We start from the raw sequence: 18,074 nt of genomic DNA on the forward strand, positions 1-18,074 counted from the left end.
ATTATAAGGGAAAGATTTACTTAATCTGAATGGCGTTTGCGGTCGAAGTATTTTTTTGAACCTTAATTTAATAAAATTATTAGATAAGAAAGCAAAGTATCTCATTATTTTAATACGCATATATTCGTAGGTTCTAGGAAAATTTAAAATTGCATTTATAATTAAGCAGTGATTCCTGAAGCAGTGATTTTGTGAATTACGAAATTACTAAAATAATGTAGTATGAACTAGCTTATAATTTTCCCAAGTCAAGTTATCGTCATTTAATAAACGATCAAAATTATATCTTGTACATTATTATTAAATTTATCAATCTGTGTTAAATCTCCGTTAACACTTCCTATTACATTAATTAACGTATTCTATTATAACGTAATACAAAGTAATTCTTTATTCTTCTGAATGCCTCAGGATATTACACATGCAATTAGTTGTTCTAAATGAAGTTCTTATAGTATATATATATATATATATATATATATATATATATATATATATATTATATATATATATATATATGCCGAGGTTATAAATATTAAGTAATTTGCAAATATATCCAACATAACTAGGAATCGTACGTATCATTAAAAACAGATTAAATATGTATATCAGCTGAATAACATTGTTAAAAAAATTTTTAATAGCTTGGTAATTATACAATTTTCTTACATATTTATCTTAAACATGCTTAATATCGTTTTCAATCATCTCTATTACATGATTGAAAATACTCTGATAACGTTACGAAAATTGCAACGTGATCTTATCGTGATAAGATGACGGGATAAGGATGACAATTTCAACGAGAGAATAAACTCTGCGAGTAAAGTCTGAGACTTATTTATAGTCTTAACGAGCGCAACTATAGGCGATGTGTGCAAGAGCGCGGTAAACAAATCTCGATTTATATAATCGTTTCTAATTTAATCCTAATTAAGAGTCGTCTCTCAAATGCGTGTGTGCGTGAAAGAATTATTGAGAAATACGATGCGACTGTAGCTACATGCTCATCGACGAACGACTCGTAAAACCATCGACCGCGAGTTATAAGCCGTGGGCGGCTTAATTAAATTCCACTTGGAAGTCGATAGCGTGGAAAAGTGATAAATCGATGCAACCGATCAGCTGCTCTTCTCATCGCCGTCGGCTGCTGAGCAACAGGCCGACAGGTAGTTCGCCGTAAAAGGTGAAGCTGTCGCGTATACTAGGCGCTATCGTTAGAACAACATATTGCAACTTTACAACCGTCCCTAAGTGCAGTAACATTGTCGAGAGTCAAAGGTGATGACAATAAGCGGTCGCTTAGTCGTCAACAAGAGCTCTCGACGAAGGAGCCGTTCGCCGTTTCTATTTTATAGTTCGCACGAGTGGGGGATCTTGTTAAATAAGATAAATACGATCCAGCAAGGTGAAATCGGTGCGGAAAGGTTTCATCGTCCGTCAGCGCGATAAATGCGCGTCTGTTTGTATGACTTAGTTCATCAAGATTGTTGGCTAATCGGTGCTCGTTCGTTGAAACGAGTTTGAATGGGAACGTCGAGATGATACACGGTAAAAAAACATTTTGTATTTATGTTTAGAAACAGTCCACTAAAGTCCATGTTAAAATTTTATTCGAGTTAATTTAACGCAATATGATGATGTTATTTAAATGTTTTATGTTAAATTGATGTTCATCTCTTAGTGTAAGAATAACACAATTTGTAAGTGGAGCAAATAACATAAAAATGTGTTTTAAAATTAAATAAATAACGTAAAGATTTCTAAGATGCACAAATAAAATACGTATTAATTTTATTGAAAAAATATATTGGAACATGCATAATGTTATGTTAAATTTAACATAAATTTTCCAACTGTGTACCATTGTGCCAGAAATAATGTATGCGGTGTGTTTTACAAAAATTCGGCTTAAAAATCGATTTGTCCAAATCTTTGTTCAAAATTTCAGCTAAGACTTTTATGCTCTAAACTCTTTGAAATGGAATCTCACTCTAAAGAGTGAAAATTGAGCGTCTTGAAAAAGAACGCTTCAATTTTCAATTTTTAAGAATGAGATTTCATTTTTCAAAGTGACAATTCACTCTAAAAATTGTAGAGAGTAAGAGAATAAAATTGATTAGCCGATCGAAAAATGAGTTTCGATAGGAAAATGACGATTGAAGTCTGCAGGTATTTGCTAAAACCGACAATCACGGTAATAAATAAGAGAATCATCTGTGTGTGTGTGTGTGTGTGTGAAAGGGAGAAAAAAGGGGAGAGGAAACATTGAAGATGAATGTACCAACGTGTCGGCGATCCTGACAAAAGATGCGATACTTGCGAGATTAGATTCACCGCTCGCTCGCGAACCTCGGTTCGATCAAAGAAAGATCTCAGTCGGCGGTTAAGTAACGCGAACTTACGTTCCGCACAACGCGTTGCACAACAACGCGCCGGCCGGTTTTGATCGCGGCCAGGTATTCCCCTGTCATAGAGCGTAGTTCATAGAATGTCTAACGAGATAGATCATAAACAACAATGGTCTAAGACGATATGAAGGCGGAGATTCGCTCGCGAGAGAACCGCTCAGAGAACCCGTCTGTTCTCCGCTCGCATCCACCATTCAGCCGACTCGCCGTCGATTGCCTTCCCGCTTATCTCACTATGGGATTTCTTTCACGTTACAAGGAGTCACAACAACTGCGACTGCACGATAGCCAAGGAAGAAATTAATCGCGGGTATTCGCGCGGGAAAATACATGTCGCTAGTGCATGAGGAAATGTAGCAACGCAAATGTGAAGCTAAAAGCGATGCCTGGCGACGCACCACATTTATTATGGAGCTCGCGTTATAAATCGCTGTCGCTTTTTCTTCATCCTCTCTTTCTCTCTCTCTCTCTCTCTCTTTCCGCTTCGTGAATCGTGAAACTCAGTCAGTTTCATGGAAGAGTGACATTAACAAGGTAACATTCTCGACACTGCCTCTCTGATTGCGAACTTCGGCTACGTCGCAATCTAGGTGTTTGTGTCGAGCTATTTAAACTGCATTGTGCTTGTTCCGGACGATTTCATCGTATTCCTGTCCTGGACGAGCCGTTATTTCCAGCACCTGAGAAAAGTCTGGCTATATAGACGTATGTATGGGTTCACGTGTTCGTTACAGTACTGATACAGTAGCAGGCGTATTCTCGGCAGCTAATAGCGATTGCAGGTCAGGTCGGTGTAATTTTCATTCCAACGGAAGCGATTGAGAGGAGGTTACGGTGGCTGCGAGGACCGAAACACGTTGGTCGCCAATGAAGTAACTGCGACGATGGCGAAACGCGACAGTTCCAGGTGGGCATGCATATGTCTCTCAGAAAACCGGTGTGGTCGTGAGAACCATGCAGACACGCGATAATATGCAGAATGTATATCCGGTACAAAAAGAGGTTAAGGAATTCATCACATCCGTCGATATCGCGATTGCATACCGCAATTAATGAAATATAAGCATAATACCACCATTAAAGTCACTCATCTGAAATCCATTAGATGACATACATGTATGTAGGTTATCATTAAGTATGTCGTAAAAATAAATGATAACAATTTCACTTTTCGGTAGTTAAGTTATATTATAAGAATTTGTTTTTTTTTTTTAATTCTCATATTTGTTATTAAATATTCGCTTCGTTTGCGTCAAAAGAATTAACGAAATATACATTATATTATATTACATATAATAGACTAAATAGACATATACAATTATTTTGTCGCAACTTAAAACTTGTAATTGAGTTTTATTGCATTCTTTTGTTCGTAATCCGTAAAAAAAGTTTTTTTATTTTCGTTCTTAATATTATTAAAATATTCGTTTCTGTCAAAGGATAATAAAAAAATCAAGATACAATTGAATATATGCAACGGTAAATTATCAAAAAACATATAAGTAAATTAAATTAAAACGTCTATGATAAAGCTAAAAACTGAATGCAGTATCTTAATTGAATTCGATAAAAGAAATAACGAGATAATAACATAATGATATGTTAAGGCGAAGTAGCTGCTCCAATTTGATCGGTAGCCCGTCAATGAATGAGCGGTCGTACGAGCCTTTCATTATAAAATCGTGGATTAAAAAATAAAAGGAAAGGAAAAGAAAATGAGAACATCTCTTTCGATCCAGTTACTTTCTCGTGTTGCTTAAGTCCGTCCCGTCTCATCGGCATGTTTCTCCGAACAGAGCGCCGTCTCTTGAAATGCGCGCTTCATTGATCTTTCATGCCGTTATTCTCTACGAGCTAATCAGATAATGGTGGTTTTTATTATTACAGAAGGAGCATTAGTGAACAATGTACAAAAGGCAAGTGTACAAAATTTAAAAAGACAAGGATAATAGTATTTAATGCAGCGTCGTTCAATTGATGTTGATTTATTATGTTACAAGAACGACGATATATTCTTCTTTCAATTACTCTTGAAAACTCACAAATAAGTTTAATTTCATGTTATCAGAAGCGTATTATTATATTGATGAAAAAAAAGGAAATCTTACAGTATTAGACATTTTTATGGACACAACATGGATAAGGTGTATGTTTAAGATCTTGATATGTACATTGATGTAATTTCTAGACATATATAATTCACGTCTCATTATATAGGAAGCTATTTAAAACAAGTTAATAACATTGGTGTAATAACCGTTAATATAATATCGTGTATGGGTGTCACTTCTTGTAGAAGAGATAATGATATTAATATTATTATACATACATACTTCGCTGACTGTAATAAATTAATTATAATAAGGTATTAATAGCGTATTAATGGGAAAGCTATCTGCTTTGCTGGTTTTTTCTAAATTAAAAGGAATACGACAAATGAAAAGTATGTCAATTAGGAAATCGATTGACGAAATGCCTCTACAATCAATATATTCGCTCGATGATTGAGCAATGACGTGGCTTGAAATGTTCATTTAGATATACAGATAGCAAATTGATATATGTTCGTGACTTGCAGATAGTACGCATTAAAATTGGCGCATGTCACGTGCAACGCCAGGATTCATTAATATTACATAAAAACAATTATCTCTCTTTCTCTCTCTCTCCCTCTCTCCTCCCTCGTTCTCTTTCTCTCTTTCGTTATGTTATTAATTGCACTTCTTCATTCCTGTAGCAATTGCTCAAGCTGTACTTCATGTTCATACATTACATGTAGTCAATCCTTTCTTTAACAATCAATGAATAACGATGGAGTCTAATACAAAAATGTATCCAATTAAAAACTAAATATTAATTAAAAATTCCGAGAAAAATTATCGTGCGTGTCAAAGCAATCAACAGCATTCTTCATGCTCTATTATCTAATCGCAAAAATACGTAAAGAAATAAACGACCGCGAAAGAACCTTAATTACAACATTAAAATAAAACTTCGTCGCTCAGTGCACGTTTTTGTACTTATTAATCTTGTACATAAATTTAATTTTAAGATTGTGACGAGAACGTTACTCCAAGTTCGAGCTTTAAATGTGGGACTGCTCAGTTAAGGGACAGAAAGATAAGAAGATACGCCAGATCTAAATATATAGAGGATCTAAATATCAATAGAGGAAGCAGAGAAGAAAGAGAGTAAACTGGCGACAAACGTAAAGCTAACAAGCTGAAGACAAATAGACACATCGATAGCCCGTCGTTAATTCATCCACGTTGTAAAGTTAGAGAAAAGAAACTCTCGTCGATGCCGATCTGGCGATTCGCTATTATCCACAGCCGCCGGCTATTTAGAGAAATCATTTCGTGCGCGAGCGATGCAACGTCCCTCCGCGTCCGTGATTTTAATGAGAGGCACACTCTCGGCGGCGCACGCACCTACATATGATTTATGACGCGATTATATAATGTCGATTATTACGACGGTATATCGATACACTATAAATTGATATAGCCGCGGCACTCACAGAGTACCGACAGGCGATGCGCAATTATTGCATCTCGCGTGGATTTTGCAAACAGGTGCTCTCGTCAAGCCTGTAGATCCTAGTCTCGTCAAGGATCGCGTCAAGGCTGGATCAGCGATCTTGCGTAATCTTTTTGATGAAAAAAAGGGGTCCCTCTCTCCCTGGACGTAATCAATGGATAACACGTATCTCACGTTTCATTTCAGATAACCACAGAAAATACCTATGGCTCATCCAAATTAATTTACAGTTCGTACCGCGCTGTTTTTGTGTGACTGTCTATTCAGGCCGTCTACATCATCATGATGTATACCACGTGATATTCTATATTTAAATATTAAATAAAAAGTTCAAAGTTTGAATGAAAAGTTCAGCACGTGGCACACACGATACAAAAGAATCCTGTATTAATTATATATTAGAATTGAGTTCCGGCGAAATGTGTGAATTAGTTCTTACATAATACAACTTGTGATGAAGAAAAGATATCATAAATACAAAGTATTATACAATAATGGATTTAAGCTTTGGTGTAAAACTGAGTGATTACAGAGCACCTTTAAATACATCATACATCTAAAATTAAACTATCTATTATTGAACTTTATATCTAATACAAGCATCTTTTGTTCGCTACATTATAAGTTACATCACATGTGAAAACAAACCAACATTTCAGCGCGAACTAATTTCCTATATAATTAGTGTGAGATCCTTTGTTAAGAAATATTTCATATCTCGGCGGTAACAACGATCATTTTGAAATCGCGTGTAACGTTCAAAGCTCTCATATGATGAAATTATAACAAATGCTATTTGTTACATAAATCTTGTTCGATCCATATTGGACGCTTGTATTGGATCCAGATGAAATTAAACTTGACTTCGGACTCGCCGGGCTTGCGATCACTATCTACATCGACCCGCGTCGATGTGTCATTTAACGTTCTATAGCGACGACTTCAAAAAAAGGAGGAAACCAGCCCGAACAAAGCTCAGAAGCAGCACGTCAGCGTGAAACAATTACTGTTACGTGACTGCTACTATGTGAAATATCTCCATCTGCGAATAGCCTATAGCGCATAGCCCGGTCGCTCAATACGTGCGTCCTGGACACGCACAAATAATTTCCTGGGCAATCAATGCACCGGAAACTTAACCAATCGACGCGTACCAACGACTTCACTTACTTCTCGACCTTGATTGGTTAGCTGGTGTGACTGGGGTGTGACTTTTCGGCCGTGAAGGGGCTTCACGCCGTGAGGGCTTCTGCCAGGCAGGGATCCACCTGGCCCCCGGGGCAACTACAAGCAACGTGGCGATCGTTAATTTCATTAGGGGCTGATTTTAGGAGTTTAGCTGCCTTTATACAAAGATGGTGGATGCCCTCCATTCGGAGGGGACCACGCGCGAAACGGTCCCGCCTGCTGAACAATAAGAAAGGCACTCACACTTCTTCAGTACTCGAAATTTGGAAGCGATCAGTGTATTTTTCTCTCAACGCTTCTGCATGATTAATATTTGAATTGAACGGAATTTTCATGACCGTATGTTTAAAAGACATATTTACGGCAAATGTGCGAGGGGTGAAGATTGTTATCATAATCTGCCAATTTGTTAATCGCAAGTAGGATCGATGGGAATAAAGAATGATTATCATTCGCTGGCTCGCGAGAAGCGGCAAAGTGGAAATATTGAATAGTGCGAATAGAAGAGAACCATTAAAGTCGCATGGTTTAACGCTGTATCGTTAGTTGACCTTCTTTGAGTGATTAATTACTTTTGATTCTTCTCACGGCTGAGCCGCGTGGATAATAAATTGATCCGTACAAATTCACATTGTAGAACATTGTTGCCTTAAGTAAATTAACAAATACGATACGTAGTGAGAAAAGACTTTTGTACTTTTGGGTACGCCTTCATATTATTCGTAATAATTTTTGAAAAAGAAGTACATCAATATTTTTTTTTTAAACAGCTTAGACTGTTAATCTTAATTTTCTCTTTCGAACTACACTACAGCACGACTTACAAAATTCTTTTTTCTCGAAAACAGATATCGACTTTTAAATTATTTTCGGTCTCAATCGCGCACGAAATAAATTGTTTTTCAAGAATAAATTTATGTAACCAAAACAATGGTTGTCAATTGCTTCAACTGTTGTAACTGTATGATTAAAATTTCGTAGAGCGTTATCGCTAGTAAAAGAATTTGTCCGTCCTCGAGATCTTGTGGCGAAACTAAACTGGAGCACGTCGCCGTCATCAAGTGACGGAGCCAAGGTAAGCCGCAATAATTGTATAACCGGCTTCCGAGAAGCAGAACTGCTCATAGCTAATATAATATCATATAATATGATACATCGATATTATATATATATATATATGTATATACATATATATTGTTAACTATATATTAGTATATTATATGTATATTATACAGGGGGTCCCAAAAGTGATAATAAATATTTCATAAACAGATTCTCTGTAATATTTTAAGAGAAAAATATCGAAGCTGTGATTTCAAATGGAAAGAGTTCAAAAATTACGAATGACAAGGGCTAAAGTTTTACTCAATGACAAGATGATCCGTGTAAAGGTGCTGAATTTTGTAATTTTCAAAGGCATAAAGTTCGAAAAAGTACTCTTTCTATTTAATATATATATATAATCATAATCTGAGCATTTTCATATTAGACTTTTTGTTTTAAAAAGTTACAAAGAAATTTTTTAAACATTTATCGTCAGTTTTGGGACCTTGTATTTAGAGAGATTTATGCTAGGATCTTATTGATAAGATTGCAATGGAGAGCAAGTGTAATTTGCATCTTGTCATTTACATAGAAAGTTACTACGAATGAATTTTTAGATAAAGCCAATTTCAATGAAAAAATTGAAGATATTTTAACTGAGTAAAGTAAAAAAAAAGCAAATTGAAATTACAACGTTACTTCCCTTCGATATAAATTACTAGATAAAATTATCCAAACATGTGTTTAATATACCTATATTTAGTTTAGATATTTAAATAATTATTTAAATAATATGTGATCGATGTGTGATATCTCACGCGTATTTCGGAAAAACCGGTTTCGGAAAGAAAAAATAAAATAAAAAGATTCACAGAGAGGAAAAGAAGAACGCACGAAACGCGAAATTCAAGAGTGAAGGAAAAAAAGAGAGAACAGTTACGGAGAATGAGAAGAAAGAAGAACGGAATAGAAAAAGACCGGCCAAATAAGCCGTCGCAGGACGAGTAACGAGGCATATAATAACCCTCGGTGACACTCGAACAAACAACCATCTGTAGGTAATACCCCTGTGGTGAGGAACGCCCCGAAAACTACACCCCGCCAAGAAATTACAATGACAATGAGCGAAATCCGATCCGCCCGCGGGCACGCACTGTATTTCTTTTTTTCTTCCTTTTTGCCTTCACACCTCCTCTCGCAGCGCGTACACGATTCCACGCGTCCCAGGTTCTCGACTATTGTGTGATGCGACGATCCGAAGAGGCGAGAAGAATTAACGTCGTCGAAAACGAGGGTCGTCGCGTAATACGTTTGTGGGCCGTACGCGTATGTGGGCTCTAAAAGTCGTTGTTTCCTACAATCATACATTTCCTAAATAACGCCGCTGAATCACTATATCGAAGTAACCAGATCCTCTATCGAATTTAATCGAACTATCAAAGAAGTCAAAATGTGTTTTGTAATTTTTTATCAAATTTATAACAATTATAACGGCGCATTTTCTGAGATTTTCCGTGACCTTTTTTGCAATATGTAATTAATTGTAATATGTAATTACATTGACCAATTTACTTTCCTTTTTCTTCCTTTTTTCAAATACAGTATATAAGTAGATATAAATATAAATATAAATAGTATATAATAGAGTATATAAATAATAAAATAGATATATGTTAATCGATAGTTCTAGTATTATTAACACAACAACGCTGTACTTATCTTAGCCTTAAGACACTATCATGCTTTCTGATAACGATCGTAGAATTTTCATAAAATATTATCGATTAATTGATTTATTCATTTCATGGTATCCATGATATCTTCACATTAAATTGAAATATCAGAATAAAATTAAACAAATCACGGTCCTCTCACTTTAGTTTCTAAAGTACGGGAGAAAGCATGCAACACATTTTTTGACATCCTCTCGGTTAAAGCAACGAAAATTGCCGCTACCATATTAGATGGTAATATATAGCATGATTTCGCAATTAATTCATAGATCGAAAGTTATATATATTTCAGCCATAAGAGAGTGTAACCTCCAAGACAAACTCTCGAGAGTCCTCTCTGTTCAGTTTATTGATCGGATACGATCGATCTTGATCTCGGGTGAGAGTAATACTTTCGCAAGACGCGACTTCGTATTGACATGAACCAATCAGAGGCGGGTCTCTCGCGAAATTAGGCATGGCACAAGTTTCCTTAATCTACTTCTATCATGGTCCCGTAACACATCCTTTCTCCTGCGTAATTTTCTCGAAGTTACATAATTGCGAAATCATGCGTCATGGTTGTGCGAAATCTTAAGCTGTTCTCGTATAATTCGCAAATCACAAAACGTAATTCACAAATGTATATACAAATTGACGTATCACCGTACGCAAGATACACGTAGATGCAAATCAACCGCACGCAATGAATTCAACTGTGACAATGTTGATATTTTTATTTAAGTCAGGTTAGAGGAACTTGTGATGTATCTGATATTTTTTATGAAAAAATATAAAAAATGTTTTCTTGCTGACAAATGAGCAAATACAATTCATTTCCGTTACTCTTTGCTGTTCCATCATTGGTTAATGTAATCCTTACAGCGCAGAAGTTAACGTAATAGTTTAGTTCAGACTATAGGTCTTTATTTTGAGTCTGCGTTTACTCTCTAAAAGCTTTGGACTGGAATCTAAAGAGTAACAATTGAGCCAGTGTTGAAAAAGAATGGCGCAATTGTCAATTTTTAAGAGTGAAATTTCATTCTTTAGAGTTAGATTTTAATCCAAAGATTTTTTAGAGAGAGCATTTTGCGATATATAGAATATAGAATTTTAGGCACGAATTTTATTCGCGATGCATCTTCAAAAATATTTGAACTGACAGATCATTCAACAAATTTAAGTCATGAATTCATCTACAGGTGTAAGTCTCATGAAGACTGAGAAAAATAATTCTCACAAATACGTATCTTTACAGAAATCTAATACTGGCTAATTTAATAAGAAAGTAATTAATTACTTATTTTAAGTATTAAAAGCACTTTGACCTTTTAATACTCTAGATAAATAATTAATTACAGCCTTTCAGTAATAAATTTGTCAATATTAAATTGGCTAGTATTAGATTTCTATAAAGAACAGAGCGAGTAAAAAATCTATTTTATTACACGGTATTAGATAATATTTTGCAACGTAGAAAAAAAATTAGACACAAAGCTAAATATATTCACATTTATATCTCGATGATTAATCTTTATAGGTATATCATACAGTTATATCTATACAAGATATAACTTTATATAGAAGACTTTCCACGAAAGAAACCGAGAGATTAAATTTTATCGTGCATGCGTGAATCCGTAGATAATTCATCGTATTGCAATTCAATGCGACGCTCTTCGATAATTCTGCCATTTGCAATTTTTCTTACGATCTCTTTCGCGATCAATCGATATTGCAAGAGAAACGGTCCTTCGCATAAGAGCTCACCGGGCCCTTTGCGTCACTTTTACGCGCGCAAAGGAAAAGAGATAGAGTCGTAGGTTTATTTTCACAAGCAGTTAGAAATCTGATCACTTGCCCTTGACACGACGGAGAGCGAGAGAGAGATAAATTTTAATTAAGGGCGACAGGTCTCGTTGGTGCGGTTACTTTATATTTCCGGTCGCACAGTGGCCGTTTTATTATATGTTGGGATTATGCCAGTGCCACGTTATTTCGAAGCAGCGCGCGTTGCACTTTATGCAACGCGTAAATTTATCCACATTGAATAAATTTCAAATCGAATCGCGGGATCTTGGCTTTGTGTTACGCGCGGTGTAAAATTACTTACAGGTCGAAATTCGAAGGACATTTGTGCAAGAGGTACGATAGACTGTTATCGTGAGATATGCATCTGATGCTTAACATAGCATTAGACTCCCTTTGTTTCTTTTGACAAATATCCAGTAGGAGTAATACTAAAAATTTTACAATTCAGCAGTTTTATGATTCTGTCAAAATCTGGAATATATACAGATACGTATTTTCGTAATTACTTACTTTTTAATAGTGGCAGGTCGTTCATGAACCCTCCATCGTCCACGTTTGTGTTCTAAAACATAAAAAAATAATCAAATTTAACATCAAGCTTCTTAATATTATATATTCTTTTTTTGTTTATATGTAATTACAATTTTTGAAAAAAGATAATAAGATTTTTAAAAATAAAAAAATGAATTAAAAAATTTGTATATTTTTAAATAAAATTGACCCTTTCAATATATAACATTAAATTTTATATGAAATATTTCTTTTAATTTTATATTAAATATAAATCATTTTATATTAAATATTATGTCATTCTTGTAAAAAATATAATTCATCTATAAAAAAATCTCACCTATAAAATTGATGAGTTTATATTTAGTTTTATCATTTAATTTAATTTAATTTAATTAATTTTTCAGATTCTTAATATTAAATCTTTTATATAATCACAACATCGTTGTATTTAACACCGAATTAAACGCAAGAAGAATTGATTGATTTATGATTCACACAACAAAGAATAGATTTGTGATTTAGAGATAGTGCGCAATTTTTTAATACATTTAATATATATTTTTTGTTCGATAAGAATTCATAATAAAAATCAAAAAGTATTGTAAGCATAAAATATTTAACATTATTTATACCGAGAAATACACTAGTTATTTCTTTTTCACGAATATTTTTGCGTACAGCAAATCGACTACACGGTTATGTGCTTGTTTAAGACAAAGAAAAATATTTTCGACCACAGCAAAGTATGGTATGTTTCGCAGCATTCCGTCTCGCATTGTAACAAGCGACTGACATTCTATTTAACGGACGCTAAAACTTTTTTAACATAACTGCTTTACAAAAAAAAAGCAGATTAATCCAAAAGAAATCGACACACACACACAAACATTATTTATTTCACGAAATTAATCACGAGAGATAATTTAAAAAATTATAACTTAACTTCTCTTAATTTTTTCTCCATTTTATATCTTAACAATTAAATCTAAAATCTATCAAAATAAATTCTGTTTAAAAAAAAGGCTACGATATTACTGCTTCTCATTTCGCTTCAGATTTATCGATAAATATGTGCATTTATTTCTAAGCTTCTATAGTTATACATAAATCATGTGTTAAATGTACACATTTCTTGATAAAAGTGTCAGGAGGAGAAAGAATACAAATATCCACAAATATCTTATATCTCCAAAACTGACAAGACTTTAAACATCCTGAGTGCAAAGCCACGGTCAAAAATCGCCCCGCGCAAAATGTACGTAATTTCGGAGCAGATCTTCAGTAACCACAACGCTTCCGTTTGCGGAAGCACATCCCGCGTGGCAATCTTATCCTCAGCGGGCAAGAACGTCATCAAAAGAGATGCGTCGAGGGATGATAATAGAGAAAATATGTTGCGATTACGTACATCGTCGCTCACCTGGGGGTCGTCAACGAGGCTGCTGTGTAGAACGAGGTCGGTCTGGTCGAGGCCCGGAGGCGGTAGGAGGGCGTCAGGACGACGTACGGCGCCATATTCGACGCCCCTTCCACCGCCGCCACCGCCGCCGCCGCCGCCGCCTCCGCCACCGCCGCCTCCGCCACTACTGCGTCCGCCGTCATATGGGAAAGACGCGTGCATGTTCGTCTGAAATCAGGAATGATGTTTCAATCAGCATGATACCGTCAGCTTGACATTCTACAAGTATTAATGCAGTTCAAATTATTTTTCACGAATAAGTTTGCGACTCAAGTATCTCATTTCCGAATTCATCTGATTGGAGAGTCATCTAATAGGAAAGGAAAAATCAAAGATTTTTTATTATTTAAAGGAATTCACGAAAATGCCAAAAGTACAGTTTGTTGATATATTTCTGTACTGATTCGAATACTTTGTACGATGAGCTATCGCAAAATATATATTAAATCTCGAAGACACTTACAATCAGAGAAAAGTATAGCGGCAGCAATTATATGAGCAATAATTGTATAAGTTTTATATTAGAATTACTGTGTGAGTGTAAATAAATTATTTTATAGTTGCAATAACTATAAAATAAATTATTTAACTACGTATGTAGTTTAATTCTACTTATAAAACTTAGATAGTTGCTACCAACAGTTGTTATCTTTTTCTCTGATTGCCAGTGTAGAAGAATTAAACTTTCAACAAAATATTTAAAAAGTTAAAATCTTCAGTTTTATATTCTTTCTTGATCAACAAAAGAGAATATATATATTTCATAAAAGAGAATTATGAAACATTGGCTTTTCTTATTTTGCACTCGCGTATTTTGAAAATGATTTTTAATTACTCTTTACTATTCATTCAAGTTAGAATGTGACAGTCGAATCTCTGAGATGTCATAGTAAATTATCATGAGATATACATTGATCGTAAATTTCTGAACTTGTCCTCTTTACATAAAATTAAATTTAGAAGGAGGTCAAGTGATTTTACATACGAAAGTGATTGTTTGAAAAACTCATGATAGTTTACTTATTATCAGATCGATGCAGTTTTTCTTGGAATCTCGTTTCAGGACACAATTAAAGCTAAGGATACACTGAAGTTAAAGCTGAAACTTAAATCAAATTAGATGTAATTGATACGAAGCGATTGCAAACATTTTTATACGTAGTTTATACGATATAGAAGTAATATGCGTACGAAGAAGTTAAAGTTTTTAGTGCAGACGGGATCTAATTGGACAGTATTTAATTTAGTATTAGCGGGGGAAGGGGGAGGGGGTACGACACGGTGATAGGCAGTAAATAGGTAAAGGCCGGAGGTCGACAACGAAGTAAAGGTTGCCGTGTCTACGAAGAGAAAAATTACCGGTACATAACGGATCCGTGACAGGCAGAAATCCTCAACGTTCTGTGTGATGATTTTGTACTGTATTTAGGATGATAATGAGAGGAAAACAGTGAGCCATAACCGCGCCGCCATTAGCGGAAACATCCGCAATTAATTAGCTTCTAGGCACGGCGTATAAATTACACATCTATTGAATATTTACATTTTTATTCATATTTATTATTGATATGTAGTTGTATTTCTGCGTAATGTCCACGTAAGTTAGTAATAATAACAAGGTGAATTGTACTATTTGGTTTTTTGTGAGTTTTGTTGCACGACGTGAAATATGATTTATTTCGATTCACGCGCATCACATTTGCACTGCTCAAACAAAATTATAAAAATAATTATTACTGTAAAAGAATATTCACGTATATAATTCCGTGAATCAATAGTTTTTCGTTGGTTTACGCTATATTATTAAATATGTCAGATAAATTCACTGACATATATAATATATATATAATATATAGATTCACAAGGAGAACTATGGTCCCTCTTTAAAGTCTTTTTTAAAATTGATAGTAAAATTGATAACAAATGTTATATAATATTATTAATATTTCTGTTTAATATAATTTTGATATTCCAAAAATATTTTTTAATTTTAGAAATTCCTAGATATAAAAAAACATAGATTCCATTATATTATTTCTTTTTGATATAATTTAATTTAAATACAATTTTATTTATTGTAATATATTTTAGTTAATATAATTTTAAATAAAACGTTTTATGAATTACACATTAATAAAAATTTAAATAATATTTTTTAAATGTAATAATTTAAATAACAATTTTTTATCTTTTCACATTTAACCTTAAAAAAAATTTCGCTTGCGGCATACCGAAATGTTCTCTTGACAAATTTCGCCAATATATATCAGTCTCTGTATTAATTTAGTATTTTACAATTACATCATGTTCTTAATGCGAAAGATAATTCATAAAGTAAAAATCTTAAAAATTGATGAGTTTAAAAATTGTAATAATTTTATTTTATTTAATAATAATAAATAATAATGATATAATAAATCATTTATTATTTTTATTTCACTTGTACAAACGCTTAACTTTGTATAAATAATAAATGAATGTTTTATTGGAGGCTACAAAAAGGCTATCAATTTCAAGAAATATCAAGCAAATATCGAAAATTCATAAGGACTGCCTTACTGCAGGACTGCATTACGTACCTTAATAACTTCGTCGTGAAGAAATCTGATTAGTTTAAAAGGCATAATAAAAGTGAACAAATAAATTAAAGTTGCAATTTTTTTAGTCGGCATTATAAGGTCGGCACAATGTTTCGCTGTTAGAATAATAAGAAGATATTAATCTACCCTTTCAGGTAACGGAATTACTATCCTGTACGTACTTCAACATTCGCTGCTTACTCTCGCCAATCTCGAAAGGAGAGGCGGATGACGATGACTCGTCGAAACAACGCGTATTGCGCGTACGTATTGTCGCGTATATAGCTTCAGCTCCGCGAGTTCAGTTGTATGCTCCATTAAACGGTACTCACGATGAAAATGATCAGCGATATCGTGGCATTTCTGCCACGCGTGTCGGCAAATTACGAACAAGTGGCGGCTCTCCGATCCGGGAAGATTCTATCTCTAGGCTCACAGTGAATTCTTCATCGGTCTTCATTTGTAGCTTTCGTCCCGTAAAGCAGGCGCAATTTATTTCGTACCGCATCGCTGCCGCGCATCGTCGCCGCACCAGGTCGGCATGTAACATGATTTTAAATGAGAGACGAGGGAATAGTTGTGAAGCGAACGCACGTGAATGCGCGTAAAGGATGACGGCAGGAATCCTCGTGCTATAAAAGTTCTCTTATGTCATCGATAAAGACGAGCGAGCTGACGAGGCTCTAATGGATCCTGCCGATCGCGTAATTACTCGCGTTATTCTCTACGATGAACATGGTCGGCTGTTTAAAGTTGCTTCTTAAAGTAGATACGCCTATAATATCGACATGCGCGAAGTACTTCAAAAGAAAGTCGCGAGCCTCCCTTCATCATCCGGAGTGATGTTTCCTGTACAGTAACTTGATTGGATCGAATTTTTTTGACTAATTGCTTTCATCTTTAGCACTGATTGTGTTCCGCTAAATTTTGCGTACCTCTTTTACTTCATATATAATTACAAGAAGTTTGAAACTATTCAGGTAAATTTAAAATATTCATGTTTTATCATTATACATATTTATCATACATACTTTCGTAAGTACATTCTCACGATACTTTCATCCTCCGACGACTTATTAGAAGTCGTAATAATTCAGTAAATGTAAAAACAAAAATTTTAATTGAGAAATTTCGCTTCAATACAGTCGAAGGAAAGTAATAACAGTTCCTATTTAGTAAATATAAAAATTTATCAAATAATTCCTACTTATTTAACAATATGAAAAAGAAATTCCTCTCGATACACAAATTCATATACAACTTCATATACAAATACAACAAGAGGAATGATAAGCGGATATGATGGGACCAAGCGCGAGTCTTCTAGGAAATGGAGAACAAGGCGGATATATGCTTGGAATTTTAATCACGACCGCCAGGGGGGAAAAACTAGCGATTTTATCCAGACTGCGAGTCGCTCCGTGTCACAAATACGGTTATATCACGAGCCCTTGCCATTATTGTTCTACATCTTTTCTACACGAGCATCGCAACGCAGAAGAAATCACCTCAAGCGAGTTTCTCCGATTTCTTTGCTATAGATTGTCCCCCTCTCCCCCTCCGTTATAATTCTCCACCCTGTCACGATCGTTTAGATGCGACATGCGACATATATACGATGCAGAAGATTAAAAAACTCACAAACGGTACTGGATTCCTCGATCGAGGGACAATCAACATCGCTTCGCATCACTTATGCTTATTGTCGATTGCACATTCCATGCATTCTGCCACTCGCCGTATAATGTAATCCTAATTATGATCCCAGTCCTAATTATATGATCGGCTGATTAAGGAATCTCGGGACGCGCGTAAA

At 34.7% G+C, this 18,074-nt stretch overlaps 1 protein-coding gene across 6 annotated transcripts in view; it reads right to left on the reverse strand.

Moving 5' to 3' along the window:
- TfAP-2 (transcription factor AP-2) overlaps positions 1–18,074 on the reverse strand; it is a 235,370-nt gene that overhangs the window by 33,159 nt on the left and 184,137 nt on the right. For 5 of the 6 annotated variants that reach the window (XM_011051572.2, XM_011051571.2, XM_087404139.1 and 2 more), the window contains 2 exons: positions 13,629–13,847; positions 12,218–12,269 (listed from right to left, as the gene is read on the reverse strand). In XM_011051572.2, coding sequence (XP_011049874.1) covers positions 12,218–12,269; positions 13,629–13,847 — 271 coding nt within the window. The remainder of the gene's footprint in view (positions 1–12,217; positions 12,270–13,628; positions 13,848–18,074) is intronic. The other variant, XM_011051568.2, reaches the window with a different exon arrangement.

Source organism: Acromyrmex echinatior, chromosome 3, assembly GCF_024713525.1.
Source record: "Acromyrmex echinatior isolate Ae372 chromosome 3, ASM2471352v2, whole genome shotgun sequence".
NCBI classification, from domain to species: Eukaryota; Metazoa; Arthropoda; class Insecta; order Hymenoptera; family Formicidae; genus Acromyrmex; species Acromyrmex echinatior.